This window comes from Miscanthus floridulus, chromosome 1, assembly GCF_019320115.1.
Source record: "Miscanthus floridulus cultivar M001 chromosome 1, ASM1932011v1, whole genome shotgun sequence".
NCBI classification, from domain to species: domain Eukaryota; kingdom Viridiplantae; phylum Streptophyta; class Magnoliopsida; order Poales; family Poaceae; genus Miscanthus; species Miscanthus floridulus.
This window is the reverse complement of record NC_089580.1, coordinates 135,552,455-135,576,552: the sequence shown is the minus strand read 5'-3', so window position 1 is coordinate 135,576,552 and position 24,098 is coordinate 135,552,455. Positions and strand designations below refer to the sequence as shown.

The window sequence follows — 24,098 nt, the reverse complement described above, 5'->3', positions numbered from 1 at the left end:
TTGCATAACTTGCAACTAATTTACGAGACGAATCTTTTAAGCCTAATTAGTCCATGATTTGACAACGTGGTGCTACAATAATCATGTGCTAATGATAGATTAATTAGACTTAAAAAATTCGTCTCGAAAATTAGCCTCCATCTATGTAATTGGTTTTGTAATTAATCTATATTTAATGCTTCTTATTAGTATCTAAATATTCGATGTGACATGAATTTTAGGAGCGACTAAAAAACTAAACACCCCCTTAGTTTCCAATGTGTAGAACCGGATCTGAGTTTATAATTGGGCCCACCATTTATTACTGTCTGCCGATCCCCTCTCTTTCCTCAGTCTGACTTCCGACACGACTTCCGACGCGCAGGAGAGAGAGAAGAGAATGGGAGCGGGTTCGTTGGATAGGAGCGGCTTCTTCATAGAATCAAGTACGCAGTGTATGACTTGGTCCTATGGTCGCATTTATTCACTATATTCGTTTCATCGTATCAGTCATATTTATCAGTTCGTATCAGTCATATTTATCAGTCATAATATAGTATTTTTCTCTCACAATAAAATAATATCAGTCGATTTATAAGTTATAGAAACGATCCAGCGAACATGATGATTAGATTGAACCGGCTAAAGAACGCCCACTGCGGACGCCCTAATGGTGGGAGAAGCTCAATCCATTCCATATATTTTTTAACCCTCCTAAATATAGATGGAAGATGGGTCCGCATTACATGCTGATAGTGCTCTCGTAGCAGGAGTAGCTCGCGATGCCAAGCCACCTTTTTTTTTTTGCAACAAATTCTACTTCATTAGTATATTGTGCAACCAATCCATCATCAAGTTTGCCTCCAGAATCTGTACTACGTAGTACAGCGTACCTGGTTGCTACTTCCATCAATCACATTTACACCGACACAACTAGCGCACCAACTCGGTTTTGACTTTCGCATACTAAGCCGGGCTGATAAGTTCGCCAACAGGGCTAATACGTACGTATTCCATGTCCGGAAGAACTGTAGGCGTGAATCTCTCTCTCTCTCCTGTCCTGTACTCAATGTCGTAATCACAACATGATATTACCTGCTAAATACTAACTGCTCACTCGCGGTGAAAGAATATCCGACATACATTTTCTGATGCGACCGGTGCCAAGCCACACGCCCACATGGGCATTTGCTTCAGCGATGCCAAATTGCCAATACAACCACACAAAGCAAGCCAAATTTTCTCACACAAGACTAGCTGCAACCTTCCAGTATCCCTGCAACTTCCGTCGGGGCAGAATCAAGGGAATTTGGCTTCGTGACTTCCAGTATCCCTGCAACTTCCAGTGCACAACTCATGTCCGGAACCTGCAGGCTGCAGGGGAGTGAGTGATCCGGAGTTTCATTCAGGCCAGGACTACGTAAAACATACCTACCAACAAGCAGAAATCGCTACCTTGGCTAGGATCTGGGTGCCCTGTTGGCCTTTCGTTGGCATCTATTACAAAACCATATGCGTGGAATCAGAAACGTCAACACCTGCATACAGTACCTTTTTTTTTGGAAATAGAAAACAGAAAAGCTTTCAGAAACTTGAATTCATTCATTCATTTCACCATTTTTACAGATAGTGGCCATTTTGTACAGACCAACAACAGATGGAAATATCCCAAGGCCTTATTTAGTTACAATCTTTTACATGAGTTATCTGTGGCAAAGCCTTCTGTTCTTATTATCATTTCCTACTATCCAAACATCCTTTACAAACGTGTCTAGCAATTGATCAGCACATGTTGTAGACAGACGATCATATGTATATTTATGTACATTTTCCTAGAGCTTAGTTGTATGTGAAGAACAAAGGAAAAAGGCAATAGGCAGGTAGGAGAGAAGAAAGGGAGTACCAATGCTCACGCGCACTGCACCGAGCGCAGTTTGCAATAAGATGAGGGGCACTGCCACTGCCACATATCTCACACACCACTAAGCCCTGCAGTTATGGAAAAAAATCATGCAGTTGGATACACAAACTTTGAGTCCATCTAATTATTTCACACGTATCATGGACATGGAGACATAATCATAGGACTGAAAAAGATGTTCAGCAGAATACCAAATGAGTGAGTGACACCAAATGACTGACAAAGATTTTATTAAAAAAAGGTCTCCTTGAAGAGTTATTTGACATGTGCACATGAGTTATGGCTTCTACCATCTACAAAAGACTGCAAGAATGAATGGGTATTAAATCCTTTGTTTGAGACAAATGTGTTAAGATGTTTTCAATGTCAATCTGGCAAGTACATGAACAGGGAGCAGTAATAACCATTCTGACAATGAACATATATGCAAGAAAACTCAGTACAACGATAGTCTAATTTATCCTTTGATCAATCTGACAGAAACAATTCACCAACACAACCTCATGAGACAAAACTCGAACTGGTTGCGCATGCCTATGATAAAGCTCCGAGTCTCCGTCTCTCTATCCAAAACAAAGAACATGAACTGGTCCAACAACAAGCAACACAGTAGACTGATTTAAAGGCTGTTTCAGTGAACGGACAACATCCACTAAAAGAATGGGTGCAGGGAACAATTAAATGCAAAACCTAAGCATTGATGAACTTTTTTTCACCATGGGCGAACTGAATTTCATTAACAAAAGCAACGTAATTACAAGAGTTTAGCAATCCATAGTACGTGCTTAACCAGAACCAAACCAGCTGCCTGTTGTACTGAACACCCAGGGTTCAGACAAAAGGCATCCAAAACTACCAAACACCAGCACAGCCTAAGGCTAGAGCAATGTTGACTAAGTTTTAAGAATTTATGCCGTCAAGGCTATGAAGACCATGACTTATTACAAGCCCAGAACAGCTGTTACAGCACACAGGCCGTTCCAAACTGCACGCCAAACAGACATCCTCACTGCAGGCTGTTTGTCTTGGTTATCGCGAAGCTGTTATCTCCATCTTCCTTCTAACATTGCTCCATCTTCCTTCTGACCTTGCTGATGAAACTGCAGGACCACCAACTTCAGGATCTCTGCACCATGCCCAATATGTTAACAAGGAGCAAATCAAACAGATGATCTCCGTGGGGGATTTAGTTCTCTTTCCTTCAAAACAGATGGCGTTTCTTGTCTTCCAAATGGCCCAACAGATTGCAGCCAAACCAACATCATACACTTGTTTGCCATTTGGTAAACTCCACTTAATCTTGAGCCAATATTGGGTGAAAGAGGATGGTCTAACAGACACTCCAAAGGTGAAGGCAAATGCTCCACACATATTTACTGACTGGACATTCAAAAAAGAGATGAGATGCAGACTATCTGGGGGCAGAAGACACAAGAAACACCCCCTTCCACTTTCCTTTCATGAGATTGTCTTTAGTTCAGAATTGAGTTTTGTAAAGTCAGCCACATGAAGATCTTAATTTTGAGAGGCATCTTGGCCTTCCACATTTGTTTATTATGAGGACCGTAGCTATTACGGCAAAGATGTTTATAAACCAATTTCACTCTCCCAATTCCAAATAGCAACATAAATGTCATCATTGATTTTGTATCTAAACAGAATGTTATGAAGTTGTCTAAGCTCGTCTTGTAGACCTTCATTTAACCATCTCCAGAACTTCAATCTCCAATTCTTTATATATAGATCATTTACTGAACAGTACATATTTTGTGCAGATCAGGAAACTTATCCTTCAGGGAATCAGGGATACTTTTCCACACCAAGTATCCAGCCAAAAATCAATAGATTTTCCATTTCCCAGCCTCATGGATCTCCCAACATATGTATATATGTTTGATTTTAATAAGGTCATTCCACACAGGGGAATTGCTTGTTTCGAGAGTAATTTGTGTTAAACATTTACCTTCTAGATATTTCATTCTCACAATCTCCTGCCATATCCCATTTTCATTTTCCAATTTCCACCACCACTTGCATAACAAACTCATACTCATTTTCCTCAGATCTGAAAGGCAGATACGCCTCTAACAGGACACCAGGAACTCAAACACAAGAAACACACACGAGAACAAGTGGTTTTGGTGGCTGGAATGACTTTGCCTTTTCTGTTCTCTTCTACTTAGCCAAACGTGAGCTACAAATCAGGCTGTGATAGCCTCCTAACTAATGCAGAATATTACCCAACTAATCAGCCTATTCCTTCTATTACTACATGCTGAAATTTAGCTAAAGTAAATGCTATGAACCTAGACATTAGCATGCACCTAGACACACAGGATTATTTCCAACAAGATCTTTAATCCCTACCCCCCTTGTCTTTAGGTTAGTTATAATTTTCCATTTTACCAAATGGTATTTTCTTTTCATCCGCCCACCTTGCCAGAAAAATCTAACGGCTAGGGGGAGAAGGTACATGGACATAGTATAAGTAGGCATGCTGTTTAAACACGAATTCAAAGAATGGTTCTGCCACCAATGAACAGAGAGTTACCTTGCCATCCATCCAATCTCTTGAGGATTTTCAGTTAGAGGCAGCCAGTCAGCAATATGAATTTTGGATCCAGAAACAGGGACCCTAAGTATTTTATTGGCCATTGCCCATTTCCGAATAGAGCATCCGAAGGTTTCAGCATATTGACATATTCAATAGATTTGGCAACATCTTGGCTAACCATAATAGCTTCACTCTTAGAAAAGTTAATTTTGAGCCACGACGTGAATACATACAGATATAGCAGAAATTTTAAATTGGTGGCTTGTTCTTTTTTGTCTTGGATGCACAAAATTGTGTCATCAGCATATTGGAGAATAGCCACTCCATCCTTCACATATTCTGGCACTAGAGCTGTGAGGATTGAGGAGGTTGTTCTTTTGAGCAGAGATTACCATTTTTGCTAAGGAATCAGCAGCTATATTAAATAAAAAAGGGGAAAGTGGGTCTCTTTGTCCTACCCCTTTCCCAATTTTGAAGCAGGGACCATAGATGTTATTGACTTTCATACTAAGGGTTCCCAAGATCATGACGATTTGATCCATTCACAGCCAATGCTTGTGAAAACCTCTTTGTTCAAGACAAGAGAAAGGAAATACCAATTTACTGAATATGTTATGACCAGCGTCCAGTATACCAGGCGCCGGCGCACAACAGAAGGCTAGGTGGCGCCCCTGGGCTTCATGGCGCCTAGATTAGTTGGGCTAACAGCCCAGTTATCTCTATTATCCTATTATTTGTGATTTTATTTACTATTTGCAATTTATATTTATCCCAGATAGGTTATTTAGCAAAATAGGTTGCATAGAAGGGGATATAAATATTTGTAAACTCTATTGATAGAATTAAGCAGAAGCAACAATTAAAGTTGCCGGCTTCCCTTGAGAGCCCTAGCCGCTCCTTCCTCTCGCCCTCAGCCCTAGCGCTGTGGCCCATCACGGCGCCAACACGCCGCCGCCGCTTCCCAGGCCCTCGCCCTCCACTCTTCCATCCTTACAACCTTCGCAGCAACTCCGGTAGGACCTCACGTTCTATCAATCTGGTATCAACGATGTCAGGTCCTCCTCCCACCACCACCCTGCCGCCCCCTGCCACCACATCTGAGAAGAAACGGTCACCACTTCCCCGCTGCCTGTTACTTCAGCGCCGACTGCACCTTCGTCGTCGACGCCGGACCAATTGGCTGCGGTGGTCGCCGATCTTGCCCGCTCCGTCAGCGCCATCCAGTCCTACCTTCTCAGCATGCAGCCGCCGCAACCGGCCAGCTGGTCGCTGCCGCAATCGGCCGTGGCCTCCCTGCCGCCGGTTTTCCCCTACGAGCTGCCCGGTTACGGGACGCCGACGTCGTCGTTCCAGGGCGTGCAGCCGACCGACCCGGTTCCCATCCATCAGCTGCGGATGCCGCCTTCTCCTTCACCGATCCCGTCTTATGCCTTGGCAACGACGATGGGGACGGTGTACACGATGGCGAGTGCCCTAGCGGCCACAATGAGGGTCGCTCCAGCACCCACCACCGGCGTTGTGGTCCTTCACGGTGGACCCCAAGTCACCGATGGGACCTTCTATGGGGGCGCTGATGGTCCCCTCTTCTACGGTGGCAGCTCGCCGCCTGGCCACCTCAGCGCATCACCATCCTCGGGCAGCGCTTCCGAGCCAGCAGTCCACGCTGCCGGCCAGGGCACGCATCCTCCTCGCTTCTACAAGCTGGAATTCACGACCTACGACGGCGCCGAGGATCCCCTGAACTGGCTCAACCATTGTGAGCAGTTATTCCGTGGTCAGCGAACCCCGGCCTCGAACAGCACCTGGCTCGCGTCATATCATATGACCGGCGTGGCCCAGACATGGTACTACGCCCTCGAGCAAGATGAGGGCATGCCTACCTGGGATCGCTTCAAGGAGCTCTGCAATTTTCGCTTCGGGCCGGCAGTTCGTGGCACCCGCCTGTCCGAACTCGCCCGGCTACCCTTCACATCAACGGTCCAGGAGTACTCTGACCGTTTCAATGCTGTCCTCTGCCATGCCCGCAACCTGTCAGCCCCCTAGAAGGCGGAGTTGTTTGTGGGCGGCCTCCCTGAACACATCAAGGTGGATGTTGAGCTACGCGACCCCAAGGATCCTCAGACAGCCATGCATCTTGCGCGGGCTTTCGAGCGCCGTGCCCAGGCCATGACGCCGGCCACAGCCCAGCGTGGGGTGCGGCCACCGCAGCGCCCAGGACTACCAGCGCCTCCCCGTCCAGCTCTGGCAGCACCAGCAGGCACAGGCGCCCTTCTGGCCTTGCCCGCGCCACCAACAGCGGCTGGCCCATCAGCTCCGGGCCATCCTTTTCGTCGCTTGACGCCGGCTGAGCAGCTGGAACGCCGCCGCCAAGGGCTCTGTTACAACTGCGATGAGCCCTATGTCCGTGGTCATCAGTGCCAACGGCTTTTCTACTTGGAGTCTGCCGATTACCTCGACGACGCTGTCCCTACTGAAGTGGCGGCCGTGGCTGCGTTTCCAGAGGAGGCTACTGCCCCTGAGGTCGCACCTGATGCGGCAGTTCCTAGGGGCTTGCCGGCTACTAAAATTAAATCCATTAAAATAGCTGGACAGCTTGTTACAGTAGAACCTAGTGAACTTTGAAGGGCTATTCAACATGGGCATTCACAAGGGTCAATGTTTACAACTACAAAGCAATGCAAGAACAAATGGGCACGAATTGAGCCTGTTTAGTTGGAGGCTTGGTAGGCAAATGCCTACCACACAACAAATCCTGGCCCCAGGCATCCAAAATCGGACGCCTAGGAAGCTTTTTACAGCCACCAACCAAACAGGACCACGTGTGCAACCTCAAGCGTCTGATTTCCTGTGCCTGGGTGCAGATGAATGTCTGGCTCCTGAGTTGTATGGCAGGCCATGAACCAAAGAGGCCAAATCTTTAGTTCAGAAGGCACTGCTGCGTCTGGTCCATCCTCTATGCACCTCTGGAGGGCCCCTCTAGAATATTATTGTTCGAGTGCGTCCGATCAATTTTGGGAAACTGCTTTATAGACTTCTAGAGAGCCGTTATGTAGTTGTAACAGAGTTTAGAAATTTTCCTAGACATGGTAACTAATCTGCTAATGAACCTCCTGTTAAGAAAAATAGGGTACTCTAACTATCCTCAATCAATTTGGTCGATCTGTCCACCCCGGTCTCCCCCTCTGCGTCGCCCTGCCACTAAGAGCAGTTCGCCACCGAGCGAAAGCCCTAGTTTGGTTTTGGATAATTGATGAAACATAGTGTACTAACCCTAGTTCCTAAGTGTTGTGATTGAGATAGGGTTGTACACACCAAGTGATGGAGCTAGATGATGGTCATGGTGATGGTGGTGGCCAAACTTGAAGATCAAGTGCTCCAACTTGAAAAGAAGAAAGAAAAAACAAAAACAAGTGTTGATCAAGGCAAAGGTATCCAAATAGGTTTTGTTTTGGCACTCAAGACACCATAGAGAGTGTGAGTGTGTTTAGGATCGATAGCCGTACTATAAAGAGGAAAAATCTTTGACTAAGCGGTTATCGAGTGCCACTAGGTGACATGATTCTTACATATGCATTAGGGACCTAGATATGGCGGAGGTAGAGGAGGGGTCTAGGAGAGAGCTGGCCACTCCTATTGAGCCATGACGTGCCGGAGAGGGAGAGCTCGAAGGTTGCTCCCATGGCGGCTGAGTCGAACCAGATTGGGGGAAATTGGGCTAGCGCTCCGGGAAAGAGGGGAGAGGAGGAGCTAAGGGGGAGATGATATGTTCCTCGCCTAGGCGAAGCTTGTGGAGTTGATGGTTGAAGTCGGGGAGCACTCACCGGGCCTATTTATAGGCTGGCAAGGTCGGTTCGCGGCGGCGAGATATTTCTCGCCGCACGCCTCGGTTGCGCAGGCGCCAAGTCTCCTCCTTCCCGCGCACGCGTTCAAACCTAATGCGGTTCGCAATAGTGCGGCCTTATCCACTGCTTGGCTGGTAGCGAGCTGGACCGGAGCACGGCCATTGCGGCGGCAATGTTTGGGCGCTCGGACGCTGCCGCGTGGTGGACGAGATAAGGTGGCGAGGTCTTGGTGGGGTCCGCGACATCCTTGTGCTTATCCGCTTTGCCGGGTTAAGGCGGTAACGGCGAGCCCGAGGCGGCGAAGGTAGACGACGCAGGCGACGCGAGATTTGTGTCGACGTCGTGAGGTAGGCGACATATCCGACAGGTGGGGCCGCGGTGTCAGTGGGCGCGAGGGAAGGCCGTGGGAGCGGCGCGGCGCGTGCCGGGTTGGGCCGGCCCACTGTGGGGGAGTGCGAGTGCTCGGTTGGGCTAGCGGCGGCCCGTTGCGGGAGTGGAGGCAGGCGGCCTCGCGGGCCAGAGAGGAGGGAGGTAAGTTTGAGCCCGGGGTTCATTTCCCATTTATGAATTCCTTTTCATTTTCCCAGAATAAACTAAATACACATTTGAATGGTTTGAATGGAATTCAAGGGGAATTTGAAATGTGGAGAGATTGGTAAATCAAGGGAGAGGTCAAGGAAATTATTTGGGTGGAGAATGCCAAGGAAAATATTTGGTGCCAAATAAACTCTATGGCAAACAAATCATACAATCAAACAATCATTTCGTCACTCCAAATATTCTAACCTAAATGCTTATGGTGACTTTTGATGCAAAGGTTTTTGGAAAACATTTTCTTTTAAAAGTGGTTTTGCAGAAAATAAATAGTCAATGTTTTAAATTTGTTGTAAAGTTTTAAAAAGTTCAAATTTTTAGTGGTTTTTAACATGATGCAAAACACAAGGGTGTTACAGGATTCACAAAGATCATATATTGTGTCCCATTACTGAGGTCTAGTCCAAAAAATCACAGCCCTAGTGCAACACACGGGCATATATCTAGTGATAAATAAATGTCGATGTATTGTGCTAAGGGGTCGACTCACAACTCTTCACCTTTGACCCCTTGTCTTGATATTTCATAGACTACTGGATATATGCCCGTGCGTTGCACCGCAGTTATATTTTTTAAGCCGAACCTCAGTAATCGGATGCGGACACGTGAGCTCCAAGGACTTCATATCAGACACAGACATGTGGGTCCGGTCTTTGTATTGGAATCAGGGTAGGATGCATACGCGTGAGCTCCAAGTTGAGGATCGATGATTCGTATCGGATGTGGATGCGCTAGCAGGAATAAGATTTGGTATCACCGGATAGATGATGACGTTAGAGTCTTTTTAGGTGTAGAGCAGGAATAAGATTTGGTATCACCGGGTAGATGATGACGTTAGAGTCTTTTTAGGCAAAAAAGTTGGCCCAACAACAAAAGGCCTTTATCAAAAAAAAAAAAAGAACACAAGCTTGGCCCAACAACAAAAGGCAGCTTTAAGTTACCGCTCACAGTTACCAGCCTGCGACCAGTTACTAGACTAGGAACACTGAACAGTACAGAACCTTAAGAACTGAATTGCTGAACAAGCTAACTGCGTTCATGTTTCTTTCATGATGAAGTCGTCAAAATGGATTGCTGCACAAGGTACCTTTGCATGTTTCAGATTATGATGCCTCTGTATGCCTAAACATGGGATGCACCAATCAATCGGATCCGCTACAGAGCAAATCAACACTATGCAGTATGCACAACCATCGATTCCCCTCTGCTCAGTGCGCCGTTGTACCATACTTTAATGTAGCAGGTGCTGCCTCAGCTAACTGTGCTACGAGATCGGGTAGATTGGCCCCCTCTCCCCCTCGATCCACCCACGAACCAAACCTACCAATTTCGCCCGATTTCGCAACTTCGCTCAAAAACCTAACCTGAACCCATCATGAGATCTCAGCGATTACCTCCGTGATGACAGAGACCGCATCGTCCTCGATCAAGCCCGCGACATTAGGGCCCCCCGCCATCTCTTCTGGGACCGAACGCCGCCGGTGCCGCCTCGCCAATATGCCTCACCCGCCGGTGCCACACCTCAGGGATTAGGTGAAGCTCCAAGACGAGCCGCGATGCGGAGGCACGACGCACGAAGCAGCAGCTGCGGCGGCGGCGGCCACGCTGGCAGTCTGGCACTGGTACGAGAGGAAAGATGCGAGGGATAGGGCGTGTTTGCTTAGGTTGTTTGGCGTGAAACGAAAAAAATTATTCGTTGCGTGATAAGACATGATTTATAATTACAATATGAATGCTAAGAATCGGTACATTAGATATGACTTTTTATTGCGTTGCAACGGGAGAGATAAAAGTCTATCAAACATTCATGGAAAATAGTTTCAAAAAATAACATTCATGGAAAATGAGCACCGGGATAATACTTATACATATTTATGTTTATCCTTTCGATAATTTTTAAAGCTATAATTTATTTTAAGATGACTATAACGTCCATAATATATAAGCTAATGTTGTTAACAATACGACAATGTCTTGTGAAGTATGTATCAAATTTAAAATATAGTCTTGATAGGTTTTTTTCTCTAACGCAAAGCACAAACATATTTACTTGTAAATATATCATAATTTTAATTTCATACTATCTATCATTGGTACAGTTAAATATTGAGTTACAGTGATCTTTTTTTGTGGACCCATAAAATTTTATAATTCTATTTTTTATTATATATAGTCAGTAGGGTGTAAGTTGATGACAGTGTCAAGGACTGGTCTATGCACTGATGATTATAATAGGAGACCTTTCTTGATTTTTCACATGGTAGGTCTTGTATTTCACTAGTACATGCATAAAGTTTAGAGGCATAATTGTCTAGACTAAACTGGACAATAAACTGTTCAATATTTTAGTTTAAGGTTTGATTAGTTGGACCATTGGCTATATCATGTTGTAAAAAGATTAAAATTGTTTTTATTTAAAACTAAATCAATATTTTATCACATCAATGATTTAGTGATGAAAACATCTATTTATTTAAAAGAGGTCAAGTGCTTAAGTATCATAATATTTATTTATTATTAGTTTTTATACTTATGGGGAAAGTAAGAAAAATGATAAATAAAAATAGAGAAAAATAATAACGGAAGACGTTAAGTAAAAGCAACCGAACCAAAATCGAACAAAACCATACCAAAATCGAACAAAAGGAAAACAAACGCCAAACTTACGGGACCGACATGAAACGTAAGGAAACTCTTCATAATTTATTACTCCATATTGGGCTAATTATTTGATTAGGATTCCTATTCAACAGCTTATTTGTTAGGATATAGGAGAGATCTTTTCGGATCTGTTTTATGTTTTATTAGGAATTCCTATTCAGCTTACTTAGGATAGGAGAGATTTATTTGGATTTTGGATTTGAATTTGTAGCTATCCAAAACCCAGCATATAAAACATGAGGGTTATAGACAAAACGAATAGAGATAGTTTCCATACCGGAAAAAAATAGGTGGAGAGAAATTTTATCTCTTTAATGTTAGATATAGATATATGTGTTACTCCCTCCCTAAGAAAATACAATTCTCGCTTTTTAAAAAGTCAAACTATTTGAAACACTTGCAACCTGAAGCATTTACTGTAAAATACGTTTGAAGCAGGTGAAAATTTGAAAACATAACCTTGCAACATACTCCATCCCGTCCCTAAATAACTGTCACTTTTGGTTTTCATGTCGAAAGTTTGACTGAATTTGTAGAAAATACGTGCAACGTTTGTATCTCCAAATAAATTTGTTATGAAAATAGATTTAACGATCTATCTAATGATATTTTATTTTTTACCATAAATATTAATATTATATATATATATATATATATATATATATATATATATATATATATATATATAGTCAAAGTTTTTTCTTTGAAAGCGAAAACGACTGTTATTTAGGGATGGAGGAAATATGTGTATAGCTATTGCAACATATGCAACATCCAAATAAAATACTTACAACATACATCTAAAACAGTTAAAGCATACACTTGCAACATACATTGTATAGTCACCACAGCATATGCAACATCCAGATAAAACACTTGCAACTTGCAACATGAAAACACTTGCTGCAACATAAGACTGAAAACAAATGAAACATTTGAAACACTCTCAACATACGCCTGAAACAGATGAAACATTTTGAACAAACGCTTGCAACATTCATTTGAAACACTTACAACATTTGCAACATCCCGATCTACTTTTTGCAACGTCCGTATGAAGCACTTGCAACGCACCTCTGAAAACAAACATACGCTTGTAACACGCACTTTCAGCGCAGCGCAATATCTCCTTGTTGCTTGCGAGAATGGAGACTTGTCTGCGCGTGAAGTTCACCGAAGGCAGCGGCCCGGCAGCGCTTGTCGCCGCGGGGCCAGCAGCGATGGCTGCGCAACGCGACAAGGAGGCATCGCTCGCACGACTGGGAGAGGGAGCCAGATCCGCTGGGGAGCCACTCGTGCCGAGCCTGCTACGCTGGTCCGTCCATGACTAGGCCGTCGACACATTGCGCCGCCGTGTCGAGGGCCGCTTGGGCCTCCGTGTCGTGGCCCAATGGCGGATCCAAAGGGGGGGCTCCAGCCCCCCCTAATTTCTTGATTTCAATGCTAATTACTGTAGCAAAAACTTGATTTCACCGTTAAATCTTCGTGCAAATCAACATCTCTGTTGTTTTAGCCCCCCCTTATCCCGCATCCCACATCCGCCACTGTCGTGGCCCGCTTGTCCTGAGGCCACGACGAGGGCGTTGCACTCGCCCGCGCCACAGTGAGAGAGAGAGAGAGGGAGTGAGTAGCGCTGGAGGCACGCGCAAGAGAGAAAGCAGAGTCAACGGAGGCACGAGAGAGGTGCGGGGGCTGATATTTTTTACATGGATGGACGAGACCACCAGACCATGACTCGTTCCTCCACTTCAAATCAATATTGATTCATAGCATTGTGTGGCAGCCATATAAGACAGGAAAGGTAGACAGGCGCAAATCACAATTCTTTATGGGTTTCACCGAGTGTTTTGCAGTCGATCAGGGGGTGTACAAGGAGAAAGAGACATAATGAAGTCAGGGAGCAACCTTGCACATTTATGACCGAGAAAACTTTTGCATCTAACAGTGCACCTAAATGTTCTTCCCATCAGTAACATGTACCCAAAACATTCTCAAGAAAACTACCTGGGTTTGGGGCCCAGCGGCCTTGACCATCAGTTTTGAAGACTAGCACGAAATATACCCAACAGGATTTGCACTGGTTGCATCACTGTCAGTCACATGCGAATGCTCCAGTCGCCCTAATGCTACTACTACACAAAACAAGCCAAAGATCTCATAACTGCTAATTTCGTCTTAAAGAGGATCCTGATGACTCCTTTCTGGCTTACTGATGTACTGAACGGCTCCGTGGGAATCCTATCTACTGCGTGGGATCTCACACCAAAAAAAGGTCTTTTGCTTCCAACTCACGGAACACGCTTCTACATTTCATAATGGTCCTTCCTAGGAACAGCATCAAGGTAATTCTTGAGCAACCTTTGATCCATGATCATGTTAGGAATCTGCAGAGTAGTAGTTCACAGCTCAGCCCATGACTCGAGGGACCACACAAGAAAACAACACATAGCAGGTCTGAGTCAATACCTTTTCACCGAAGAAAATCTTTGAGTTATTGGCGATTGATTCAATGAACCTCAGCTCAAGATACTCAGGTGTCAGTTTGAGCCTATTAGCCTCTGCTTCCTTCAAGATCCTGGACAGACCAAACCAAATGCGGTTAGTAGTAAAAAAGAAAACAAAGAGGCGTGCATGAGCAGAACGAATTTGAAAAGAATATGGTATTGCCACCCGTGCCTGTAGTAGTTTGCATCTGCTAGTGCTTTCTCTCGTGCAAGGTACATTTCATTGTCAATCTGCTCCTGTCTCTTGGAACTGTCCTTCTCCGTCAGCTTTTGCTCCATCAGGATCTTGCTCACCTGTGCGTTCTTCTCTGCTTCAGATAGTGCGATCTTCTTCTGTGTTTCTGCCTCCTTCTCTGCAACCTTTTGCTTCTCGATGGCGATCAGTGCCTATACAACAACAACAACAACAACAAAGCCTTAAAATCCCAAACAAGTTAGGGTAGGCTAGAGTTAAAACCCAACAGAAACGATCAAGGTTCAGCCATGTGAATAGTTGTTTTCCAAACACTCCTATCTAAAGCTAAATCTTTGGGTATATTCCACCCTTTCAAGTCTCCTTTTATTGCATCTACCTAAGTCAACTTCGGTTTTCCTCTGCCTCTCTTCACGTTACTATCCTGGCTTAGGATTTCACTACGCACTGGTGCCTCTGGAGGTCTCCGTTGGACATGTCCAAACCATCTCAACCGGTGTTAGACAAACTTTTCTTCAATTGATGCTACCCCTAATCTATCACGTATATCATCATTCCGGACTCGATCCCTTCTTGTATGACCGTAAATCCAACACAACATACGCATTTCCGCAACACTTATCTGTTGAACATGTCGTCTTTTCGTAGGCCAACATTCTACACCATACAACATAGCAGGTCTAATCACCGTCCTATAAAACTTGCCTTTCAGCTTCTGTGGTACCCTTTTGTCACATAGAACACCAGATGCTTGGCGCCACTTCATCCACCCTGCTTTGATTCTATGGCTAACATCTTTATCAATATCCCTGTCTCTCTGTAGCACTGATCTTAAATATAGAAAGATATCCTTCTTAGGCACTACTTGACCTTCCAAACTAATATCTTCCTCCTCCCGAGTAGTAGTGCCGAAGTTATATCTCATATACTCAGTTTTAGTTCTACTGAGTCTAAAATCTTTGGACTCCAAAGTCTCCCGCCATAACTCTAGTTTCTGATTCACTCATGTAAGGCTTTCATCAACTAGCACTACATCGTCCGTGAAAAGCATACACCAAGGAATGTCCCCTTGTATGTCCCTTGTGACCTCATCCATCACTAAGGCAAATAGATAAGGGCTCAAAGCTGAACCTTGATGTAGTCCTATCCTAATCGAGAAGTCATCTGTGTCTCCATCACTTGTTCGAACACTAGTCACAACATTATTGTACATGTCCTTAATGAGCCCGACATACTTCGTTGGGACTTTATGTTTGTCCAAAACCCACCACATAACATTCATTAGTATTTTATCATATGCCTTTTCCAAGTCAATAAAAACCATGTGTAGGTCCTTCTTTTTCTTCCTATACCGCTGCATAACTTGTCTTATTAAGAAAATAGCTTCCATGGTTGATCTTTCGGGCATGAAACCAAACTGGTTCATAGAGACCCGCGTTATTGTTCTCAAGCGATGCTCGATAACTCTCTCCCATAGCTTCATAGTAAGGCTCATCAACTTAATTCTCCGGTAATTAGTACAACTTTGAATATCCCCTTTATTCTTGGTCGATCGAAAAATATTGTTGAACAGCTTGATTAGCCATACTATAGCTAGGTTCCCGAGGCATCTCCACACCTCGATTGGGATACCATCCGGTCCCATCACCTTACCTCATTTCATCCTTTTCAACGCCTCTCTGACCTCAAATTCTTGGATTCTCCGCACAAAGCGCCTATTAGTGTCATCAAAAGAGCCATCCAACTGAAAGGTTGTGTCCGTATTCTAACCATTGAACAATTTGTTAAAACACTCTTGCCATTGATGTCGGATCTCATCCTCCTTCACCAAGAGATGCTCCCTTTCATCCTTAATGCACTGAACTTGATTGAAGTCCCTTGTCTTTCTCTCACGAACCCTAGTCATCCTATAAATGTCATTCTCTCCTTCCTTCGTACTCAAATGTTGGTAAGGATCCTCGTACGCTCTACCATTTGCCACACTTACAGCTCGCTTTGCAGTCTTCTTTGCCACCTTGTACTTCTCTATGTTGTCCACACTGCTGTCATGGTACAAGCGTCTATAGCATTCTTTCTTCTCCTTAATTGTCCTTTGGACTTTCCTCGTTCCACCACCAAGTATCTTTAGCCTCGCCTCCACTTCCTTTGGTTACTCCACACACCTCTGAGGCCACCTTCCAAATGTTGGTTGCCATCTTCTCCCACATGTTGTTTATGTCTCCTTCTTCCTTCTAAGAGTCCCTCTTTGATAACCCTTTCCCTGAATACCTCTGACGTCTCCCATTTCAGTTTCCACCACTTTGTTCTTTCAATCTTATAGCTTGTTTATCCCTACGGGCATGCATCTGAAAACAAAAGTCTGCCACCAAAAGCTTATGTTGAGAAACAACACACTCCCCTGGTATCACCTTGCAACCCAAGCATGCTCGTTTGTCCTTTCTTCTTGCGAGGACAAAGTCAATCTGGCTAAGTGTTGTCCGCTACTAAGGTCACTAGATGAGATTCTCTCTTTCTAAAGAAAGTGTTAGCTATCATCAGGTCAAAAGCTACCGTGAAGTCCAGAACTTCCTCCCCCTCCTGATTCCTACTACCATACCCAACAACTCCATGAACTGCCTCGAAACTTGCACTTGTATGCCCATTAAGATCTCCTCCTATAAAAAGCTTCTCACTACTAGATACAGCTCTAATCAGGCCATCTAAGTCTTCCCAGAACTGTCTCTTAGCACTCTCGTCGAGGCCTACTTGGAGGGGCATACGCACTAATTACGTTCAAGACCATATCACCAACGACAAGCTTGACTAAGATAATCATATCTCCTTGCCTTCTCACTCCCACCACGCCATTCTTGGGGCTCTTATTAATCAAAACTCCTACTCTATTTCTATTCGCAACTGTCCCTGTGTACCAAAGCTTGAAACCTGTATTGTCCACCTCCTTCGCCTTCTGACCCTTCCATTTAGTCTCTTGAACGCATAATACATTTACACGCCTCCAGTATCAACTAATTCGGCGATCAGTGCCTATGTTGTACAGAATACATAAATTCAAGTAAAACACATGAGCAGATACAATGAACATTTGAGTCCTTTTAAGTATTATAAATCGACACAAGTTCATGCATATGAATATGAACTATGTATTTTATCTTCAAGTATGAAGTTAGCCTCACAAAGATGTCCATGGATATCATGGTTTGCATAATGTTGGATGATCTAAACATCACAGCTTTAACATGATGGCACAGGATACGGAACAGAAGTTTATAATAAAACCATAGCAAAAGATAAGGAATGGAAGTTTAATACTGAAGCACTTGCAGTCAGTTCCTTAAGAAGAAGTTCAGGAACCACCTTCTAAAGCTTGCAAGCTTCGATTATGCAACTCCTATATTTCAGTTAATCATGAAAAATGAAACACCTATTATCAATTAGAGTAATTTATTCAACACTTAAATTTAGTTAATAACCATCACTTACTATTGCACTAGATATATGCATATGTTGTGACTCACTAGAAGTTACTGTGTTTAAAGAGTACAGTTTAAGCATATGATCTGGTCACATGAAGTGCATACCTTTGTACGCTCCTCCTCCATAAGTTCAAAGTTTCTTCTGATACTACCAGGTATATTTGGCTTCGTAACACGAACACTGATTATTTCAATTCCAGGAGCATAGCGTGTACAGTCTCTTTGAATAGCTTCTTTCATTGTTTCATCAATCTGTAATTTTTGCAGAACAGATAAGGTGTGTTACAATTGTGGGTTTAAGGTCAACTATATTGCATGCACTAGTCCATCCACAGCCAAATTTGTCTAACCAAAAGGACCAGCTAACCTGATCGAACATGTCAATGTAAACTTGCTGCAAACTGTGAGCACTGCAGAATTGGTTAATCTCATGATGAATTTTATCATATATCCATGTCTTGTCATAGTGCACACCATAGTTGAGTAGGGTTTCATGCACAAACTCTTTGCGGAGGCGGTTCACGACCTGCACGCACGACAGTCAATCAAACAGTTCAGAAACTAGCAGATGGTCATCTTTGTAAAAAAAATATAGAATTGTAATAAAAAGAAGAGTAGCATTATACCTCTATTTTGTCAAAGCTGATCATAACACCACCTTTTGTTCCACAAGGAATATCTCTGACCTGGTTTAATATAATGAACAGCATAAATATGTCTACCATAAAACTCATGTTTAGCATCCTGAGTGAACTAATCTATATCTATCATAAACTCATCTTAAATAGAAGTGATCTTTCATTTTGCAGCTAGGAAAATCAAATAGGGTGCGATCAAAACAAGAAGATGCAGCTTTTGGAATGACCGTATGAGGGAAACAAGCAGCCACCGTTTGCAGGTGAACAAAACTATGGTTTCAGTGGAAACATAGGATCAGAAGCCAAAGGGAAAAGAGTGTAATTCACTCTCACTCGCCTGGTCTGTTTGAAGTGTAACCTGTATTGGCTCAAACTGGGTGATCAAAGGGAGCTTCAGATGAAAACCTTGAAGCAGATGAAAAAAAAAAGTTAATTAAGATGCACTAACAAAATTAAAAAAGAGAAGGACATTACCGAAAAAAGACAGAAAAGAAAGAAAAAGAAGAGTACCTGGAGGAGTGATTGTCTTCAGAAGAGCACCTCCTCTCCAGTATACCCCAACATGTCCTTCAGGAACTTGATGTAGAACACTTGATGGGACTGAGAGTGAAATCTACATATTACCAGTGCACAAGGTATTCAATACCAAAGAGGTCAACAATCAACAATATGCTTGTACAGTCGTACTGCTTTGCCTCAATTACAGAAAGAAAGGAGGAAAACATATTGACTGTACACTTCTGTTTTTTTAATTCAGAGTGCTACTCCAACTGATGCATACTAAACGCAGAAGAGGAAGTGATCCTAATTATGCCAGTCGCTGGATTAAAATAAACACCCATAAAAACACAAAAAATAGCATAAGAAAAGGAAAAAAAATCCGAACTGTGAAGCGGCAAAAGATCATTATGCAACTGACTACCTTAATTGTTCATATCAACTAGCACTTGTAAACTTTAGAATAGCAATGACCTTTAAATAAATTAATCCCCTAAAGATATCACAATTAATACATCATTTGACTTAATAAGATAGTGTAGTAGTGTACATATGTGTTTATGTTAGAGTGTTACATGGAAGACCATGGGCCAGTTTGTTTACCCCCTAGCTTATAGGTGCGGAAGAAAAAGGTTGAAATAAGGTGGTCTAAGGCAGCTTATAGGATTATATAAACTGGGGGGAAGATTATATAAGCTGGCTTATAAGTTTGGGTGTTTGTTGACCACTTGAGCTTATATAAGCTGAGGGGTAAACAAACAGGCCCAATGTGTTGCACCAAACAAAGCATCGCTGAAATACATTTCTTTTGTGCGGCAGCTTGCAGCTAGTGTTGCCAGAGCTACGCATCCTCCTTTCATGCTGACTTGAGTCTTGCAAGCGACGATTGCTTCTTCCTTGAAGACGATTGTCTACTGTGTTTCCAGCAGCAAAGGAATAAGACCTTGTTGTAGTGGACTTGGGGACTTGCAGACTTGCAGTGGTCTTGACAATTTCCATAGCTCGCTCATTGGCAGCGCGCACTGTCCATGCCAATGGGAACCCCAGGATTGATGTGTCATATCACAAAGGAAGATGAGGTGAACTAGAGTCTCAGGAGCTTGGTTACAGACCTTGCAAGGGTCAGAGGGTGTGATGGCTTTTGACAAACTACAGTATAGCCTATGAAAAGGGGGTATCAATTAGAACTATCTTTTCCCCCTCAGTGCCTAGTGCCTTGGCAGGACTTGAGCAATACTGTTTCAGATTGATGTGAAGAATTGTCCTAAAAATAATAGAATTCTCCACAACATTAGTACTCAATCCCAACTTTGTTCCTTCACTAGCTTCACATGCCTCTGTTCAAAAATGAAAATAAACAAAGCTCATAACTAGGCCATGATTAACTGTGTACATTGTTGAACCATTTTTTTAACTTGATGAATTTTCTTACTTAGCAGAAACTACCTTGCTTTAAACATTTTTTAGTAGTGTGATCCTGCATACAAGCACATGCAGCCATCTTTTATAATAAATCTTAAATCTTAAAGGATATAAAGGACCTTGCAGAGTCTATGACGTATCCTTTGTCCAAACTATCAGGATAGTGTGACTTATTCTTGCAAAACTCCTACTATTTTACTAGGAAGTTTGGCCAACAGTATTTAACTAGATGGCAAAATGATGTATGTTGACCTTTTGCATTCTATATGAGTCAAAATTGATTAATTTTCAGAACATATTGTTGTTTAACCAAGGCAGGGCATCAAATTCAAAGCATGTCTACATCTTGGATAAACTAAACGTGAATTTGCAACAGTATTAATTCAATGTTCCTTGCGAAGTTCACCCCATAGCCTCAGAAGAGGGTTTTGCATAAGCTATCACCTAGTACCACTAAAATATATTTCGCATTGAAAACAGGTAGGTGTATATATCAATATATGTAATCCAGAGAAGTATTTAAATTAAAAAAGTAGGATGATTCAGAAGGTAATTTCATTACCTAGTCACTTGTGAGAAACTGGGGATGCAAACCAACTAGGAAGCATTCTAAAGTACAAAGATGTTTCCTCTTCTATAGTTGTCATAGAACATTGAAAAGTAAAGGTTGTTGCAATATAAACTATAAAGAGAGGAAGACTGACAAGGGCAAAAAGAGTGATAGAAACAATAACACATGACATGAAACAGAAACTTGATAAAGACCCCAGTCTATAGTTTCGACCATTGTATAAAAACTTAAAAGGAAGGCCTCAAGAGTGATAGAGACATACTTAGAACTTAAAAATTATTACATTGCTGACATTAACTCAAGACAGATACCTGCTAACATGTTTAATTCGATATAAAACAATCAGCAATATCTACAAACACAGCCCACTAAACAAATATGGAAACTCACATAAATTGACTCGTTATTGGCAAATGTAATGCATTATTGAGACCAGCTCAATGATTGAACAATATAATCAATTCAAGCATACACAATGTCATCATTGAAGGGCACTGACAGAACCAACAATTCCAGCCCCAAGGCACCAAACTTAAACCCCAAGAGGCAACAAACTACATCATGTAGTACAAGATTTTTTTTCTTTGCTTGGGACATAGTTTAGTCCTAAGGTGATACTTCAGATGTCATCGAACATAAAAATGTACAAGTAACATCACACAGAGGAGTAAGATGAACACAGGCAAACAAGAATACAATACTGTGAGAGAAGATAGAAATATAAGATGAAAATGATGAATTGGGCCATACAATCAATAGTTCCAAACTATTATACAAAATTCCCCCAACAGGACCAAATAGATCGTGTTTGGAGCTAAAGTGTGTTGTTTGGTGGTAAACATGTACTCCGTAGGTATTAGGAGCAGCAAGAAGTATCAGAAGGCACAGTGCCCCTAACAAATGTGGCAAAAGGCAGAAACATCTACTCATTTTCAGCAAAATATAATGGATAACTGAGATAATCTGCTGATATCAGCCTGCCCAACGCCCCCAATCAATTCAACCATGCGCATCACTTATGCAGAGTGTAGGCACTCACCAGATCAGCACTGGCATCCCCAATGAACCAAACCTAAACTCGAAAACAAGCAACGCCCTACCATTAACCCCGGACCCCACAGCAGGACAACGCGAATCCACGCGACAGTACCCAGTAGTTCCCCACCGGCACCGATCGAGCCCAGGACCAGCCAATGAGGCGCGCGCACGCGACTGAGCATCTACCTACGCGCGATCGGGGGAAATGATCACAAGTGGAAATCAGCGAGATTAGCCAGGTAGGAGAGGCCAAAAGGTCACGACTCACCAGGACGAAGCAGATGCCGATGAAAGCGACGACACCGAAGGCGAAGGGGTCGGCGCCGGGCGGGGGCGGCTGGCGCCCGCTCGGCTGCTGCTGGAAGCGCGGCATCGACGGCGACGGCGACGGCGGCGGCGGCGAGCGGCGGCTCTGCGCCGATGTCGGAGGTGACGTCAGACATCGCGAGTAGGGTGGGCGGGGGTCACCGGAACCCCTAGGCGAGGATCGGTCAGGGCTTGGCGCCTTGGCAAGTGGTGCGGGCGACGGGGTGCGGGGTGGTGGGCGCGGCGAGGAGGACGAAGCCACGAGCCGACGAACGAAGGCTGGGTCTGCGTGTGCGCGGCCAGTTGGGTTTGGGTCAAGTCAAGCCTCTCAAATCTGATTATCTGAAGCCTTCTCACTGCTCGTTTCCTTTTCCTTTTTTCCTTTTCTTTTTCTTTTGTTTTTTTTAAATATGTATCGGCCGCCTCAGGCCCTTCCTGGAAATGACAGCTCGTGCTAGCAGCCTCGATAGATCAGAGTTGCGAGTTGTCTAAATTTTCTAAGTTTGATATAACTTATATAAAATAGGGTTAATAGTTATGATAGCAAACTTTTATCATTAGATACATCATGATATGTATTTTTATAGTGATTGTGTTATATTTGATGCCAGAATGTTTATGTCTATACTATAAATTCTGTCAAATTTAAAAGAATTTAACTTAAAAAACTTTAAAGGTTTATTAATCTGGGGTCGAAAGAAATAAACAAAATTTTGGTTGAGAAAGTATATTGATTTATTCCATGTGTACATAAAAAATAGCCGAACATGGCTTATGCATATTTTCGCATGGAATGATGTTGGTGAGATTTACTAATAGGTGGTGCAAGTGCAACAATTTTGATGAGGTTGATTAATACGACAATGTAGGCTTTTTTCGTGTCGAGGTAGAGGCCAATCCAAGCAGGGCTGGACAAAATACTCGTGGCTCGCCAACTCGCTCGACTCGTAGCCGGTTCAGCTTGGCTCGATTTGGCTCGATTTAACCTTTTCACGAGTTGAGCTGGAAGTCTAGCTCACTATTTTAACGAGCCAGCTCGCGAGCTGCTTGAAAGCATCTAGGCCCCAAGTTAGGTTTCGATGATTAATGACAATACATGATTACTGTGACTAACGTATGTTTTGCATAAACAATTGAGTTAGGTCACGGTAATGAAGATCGATTGAGCAATCAAGGTTCTCATGCCCCTACGATAAAAATCATCTCGGTTTTCAAATGATGGACGACAAGGTTAAGGATGGACTAGTTCTAAGTGTCGATTGGAGTTAGAGAGACACTTAGAGTAGTTTAGGACTTTGTTTTTTTCCTTTGGCCGTACTATTAAGGGGGTATGAACGGGTAGCTTGACCTAGGTGAGTTTAGTGAGTTAGGTGTGGTGCACACTTGTTAAAACTAGCACTAGGTAGCTCCACAATAGCCCTTTGATCCAATGGAGCAAACTTCATTCACATGTGTTCGAGAGTTGGAAGTGAATGGAGGGTCAAATACTGACCGGACACTGGCTCTGGTGTGACCGGACGCTAGCTCAGGGTCCGATCAGTTCATTTGACCAAGGTGAAAGCGTCTAAAAGTGACCGGGCGCTGCGAGGTCATGGCACCGGACGCTGAGGGCCAGCGTCCGGTCGACTCCAGTAAGGTCCCAAAGAGGGAGAATCCTGATCGGACGCATCCGGTCAATGCTGACGGGACGCTAATCAGGTTCCGGCTACTGACCGGACGCTGCTCAGCAAGTGACCGGACGCTGGTGGTCTAGAGTTCGGTCGACATCAGTAAGGTTCCAGTGAGAGGAAAACGTGACCGGACGCATTCGGTTAGTGTTGATCGAACGCTGTCAGCGTCCGGTCAACTCTTAACCACTGGAGTTCGGGGGTGTACTGACCGGTGCGTCCAGTCAACATGACCGG

The 24,098-nt window shown here is 43.5% G+C and overlaps 1 protein-coding gene and 1 pseudogene across 3 annotated transcripts; both read right to left on the bottom strand.

The window, feature by feature from the left end:
• Positions 1 to 830: 830 nt before the first annotated feature.
• On the bottom strand, positions 831 to 10,555 carry LOC136541982 (PHD finger-containing protein 5-like). 3 transcript variants are annotated; one of them, XM_066534218.1, is made up of 4 exons: positions 10,285 to 10,555; positions 1,883 to 1,968; positions 1,411 to 1,530; positions 831 to 1,346 (listed from the first exon to the last, which is right to left on the bottom strand). In XM_066534218.1, exons 1-3 carry the CDS (start codon positions 10,345 to 10,347, stop codon positions 1,440 to 1,442), a joined length of 240 nt encoding a protein of 79 aa, XP_066390315.1. In that variant the 5' UTR covers positions 10,348 to 10,555; the 3' UTR covers positions 831 to 1,346; positions 1,411 to 1,439. The 3 variants fall into 3 exon arrangements, with proteins under 3 accessions (XP_066390315.1, XP_066390309.1, XP_066390302.1); XM_066534212.1 differs by having other exon boundaries at positions 831 to 1,353; positions 1,415 to 1,530; XM_066534205.1 differs by having other exon boundaries at positions 831 to 1,353; positions 1,435 to 1,530.
• A 2,881-nt stretch (positions 10,556 to 13,436) lies between these two features.
• LOC136494441 (uncharacterized) lies at positions 13,437 to 22,331 on the bottom strand (annotated as a pseudogene).
• Between the last annotated feature and the right edge of the window lie 1,767 nt (positions 22,332 to 24,098).

Coding starts and splice junctions, on each gene's coding strand:
- LOC136541982 (XM_066534218.1), bottom strand. CDS start 10,347: ATGGCGGGGGGCCCTAATGTCGCGGGCTTGATCGAGGACGATGCGGTC. Junction 1,969..10,284: donor CGGTCTCTGTCATCACGGAG/GTAATCGCTGAG, acceptor CCATAACTGCAG/GGCTTAGTGGTGTGTGAGAT. Junction 1,531..1,882: donor TGCAGTGCGCGTGAGCATTG/GTACTCCCTTTC, acceptor CCAAAAAAAAAG/GTACTGTATGCAGGTGTTGA.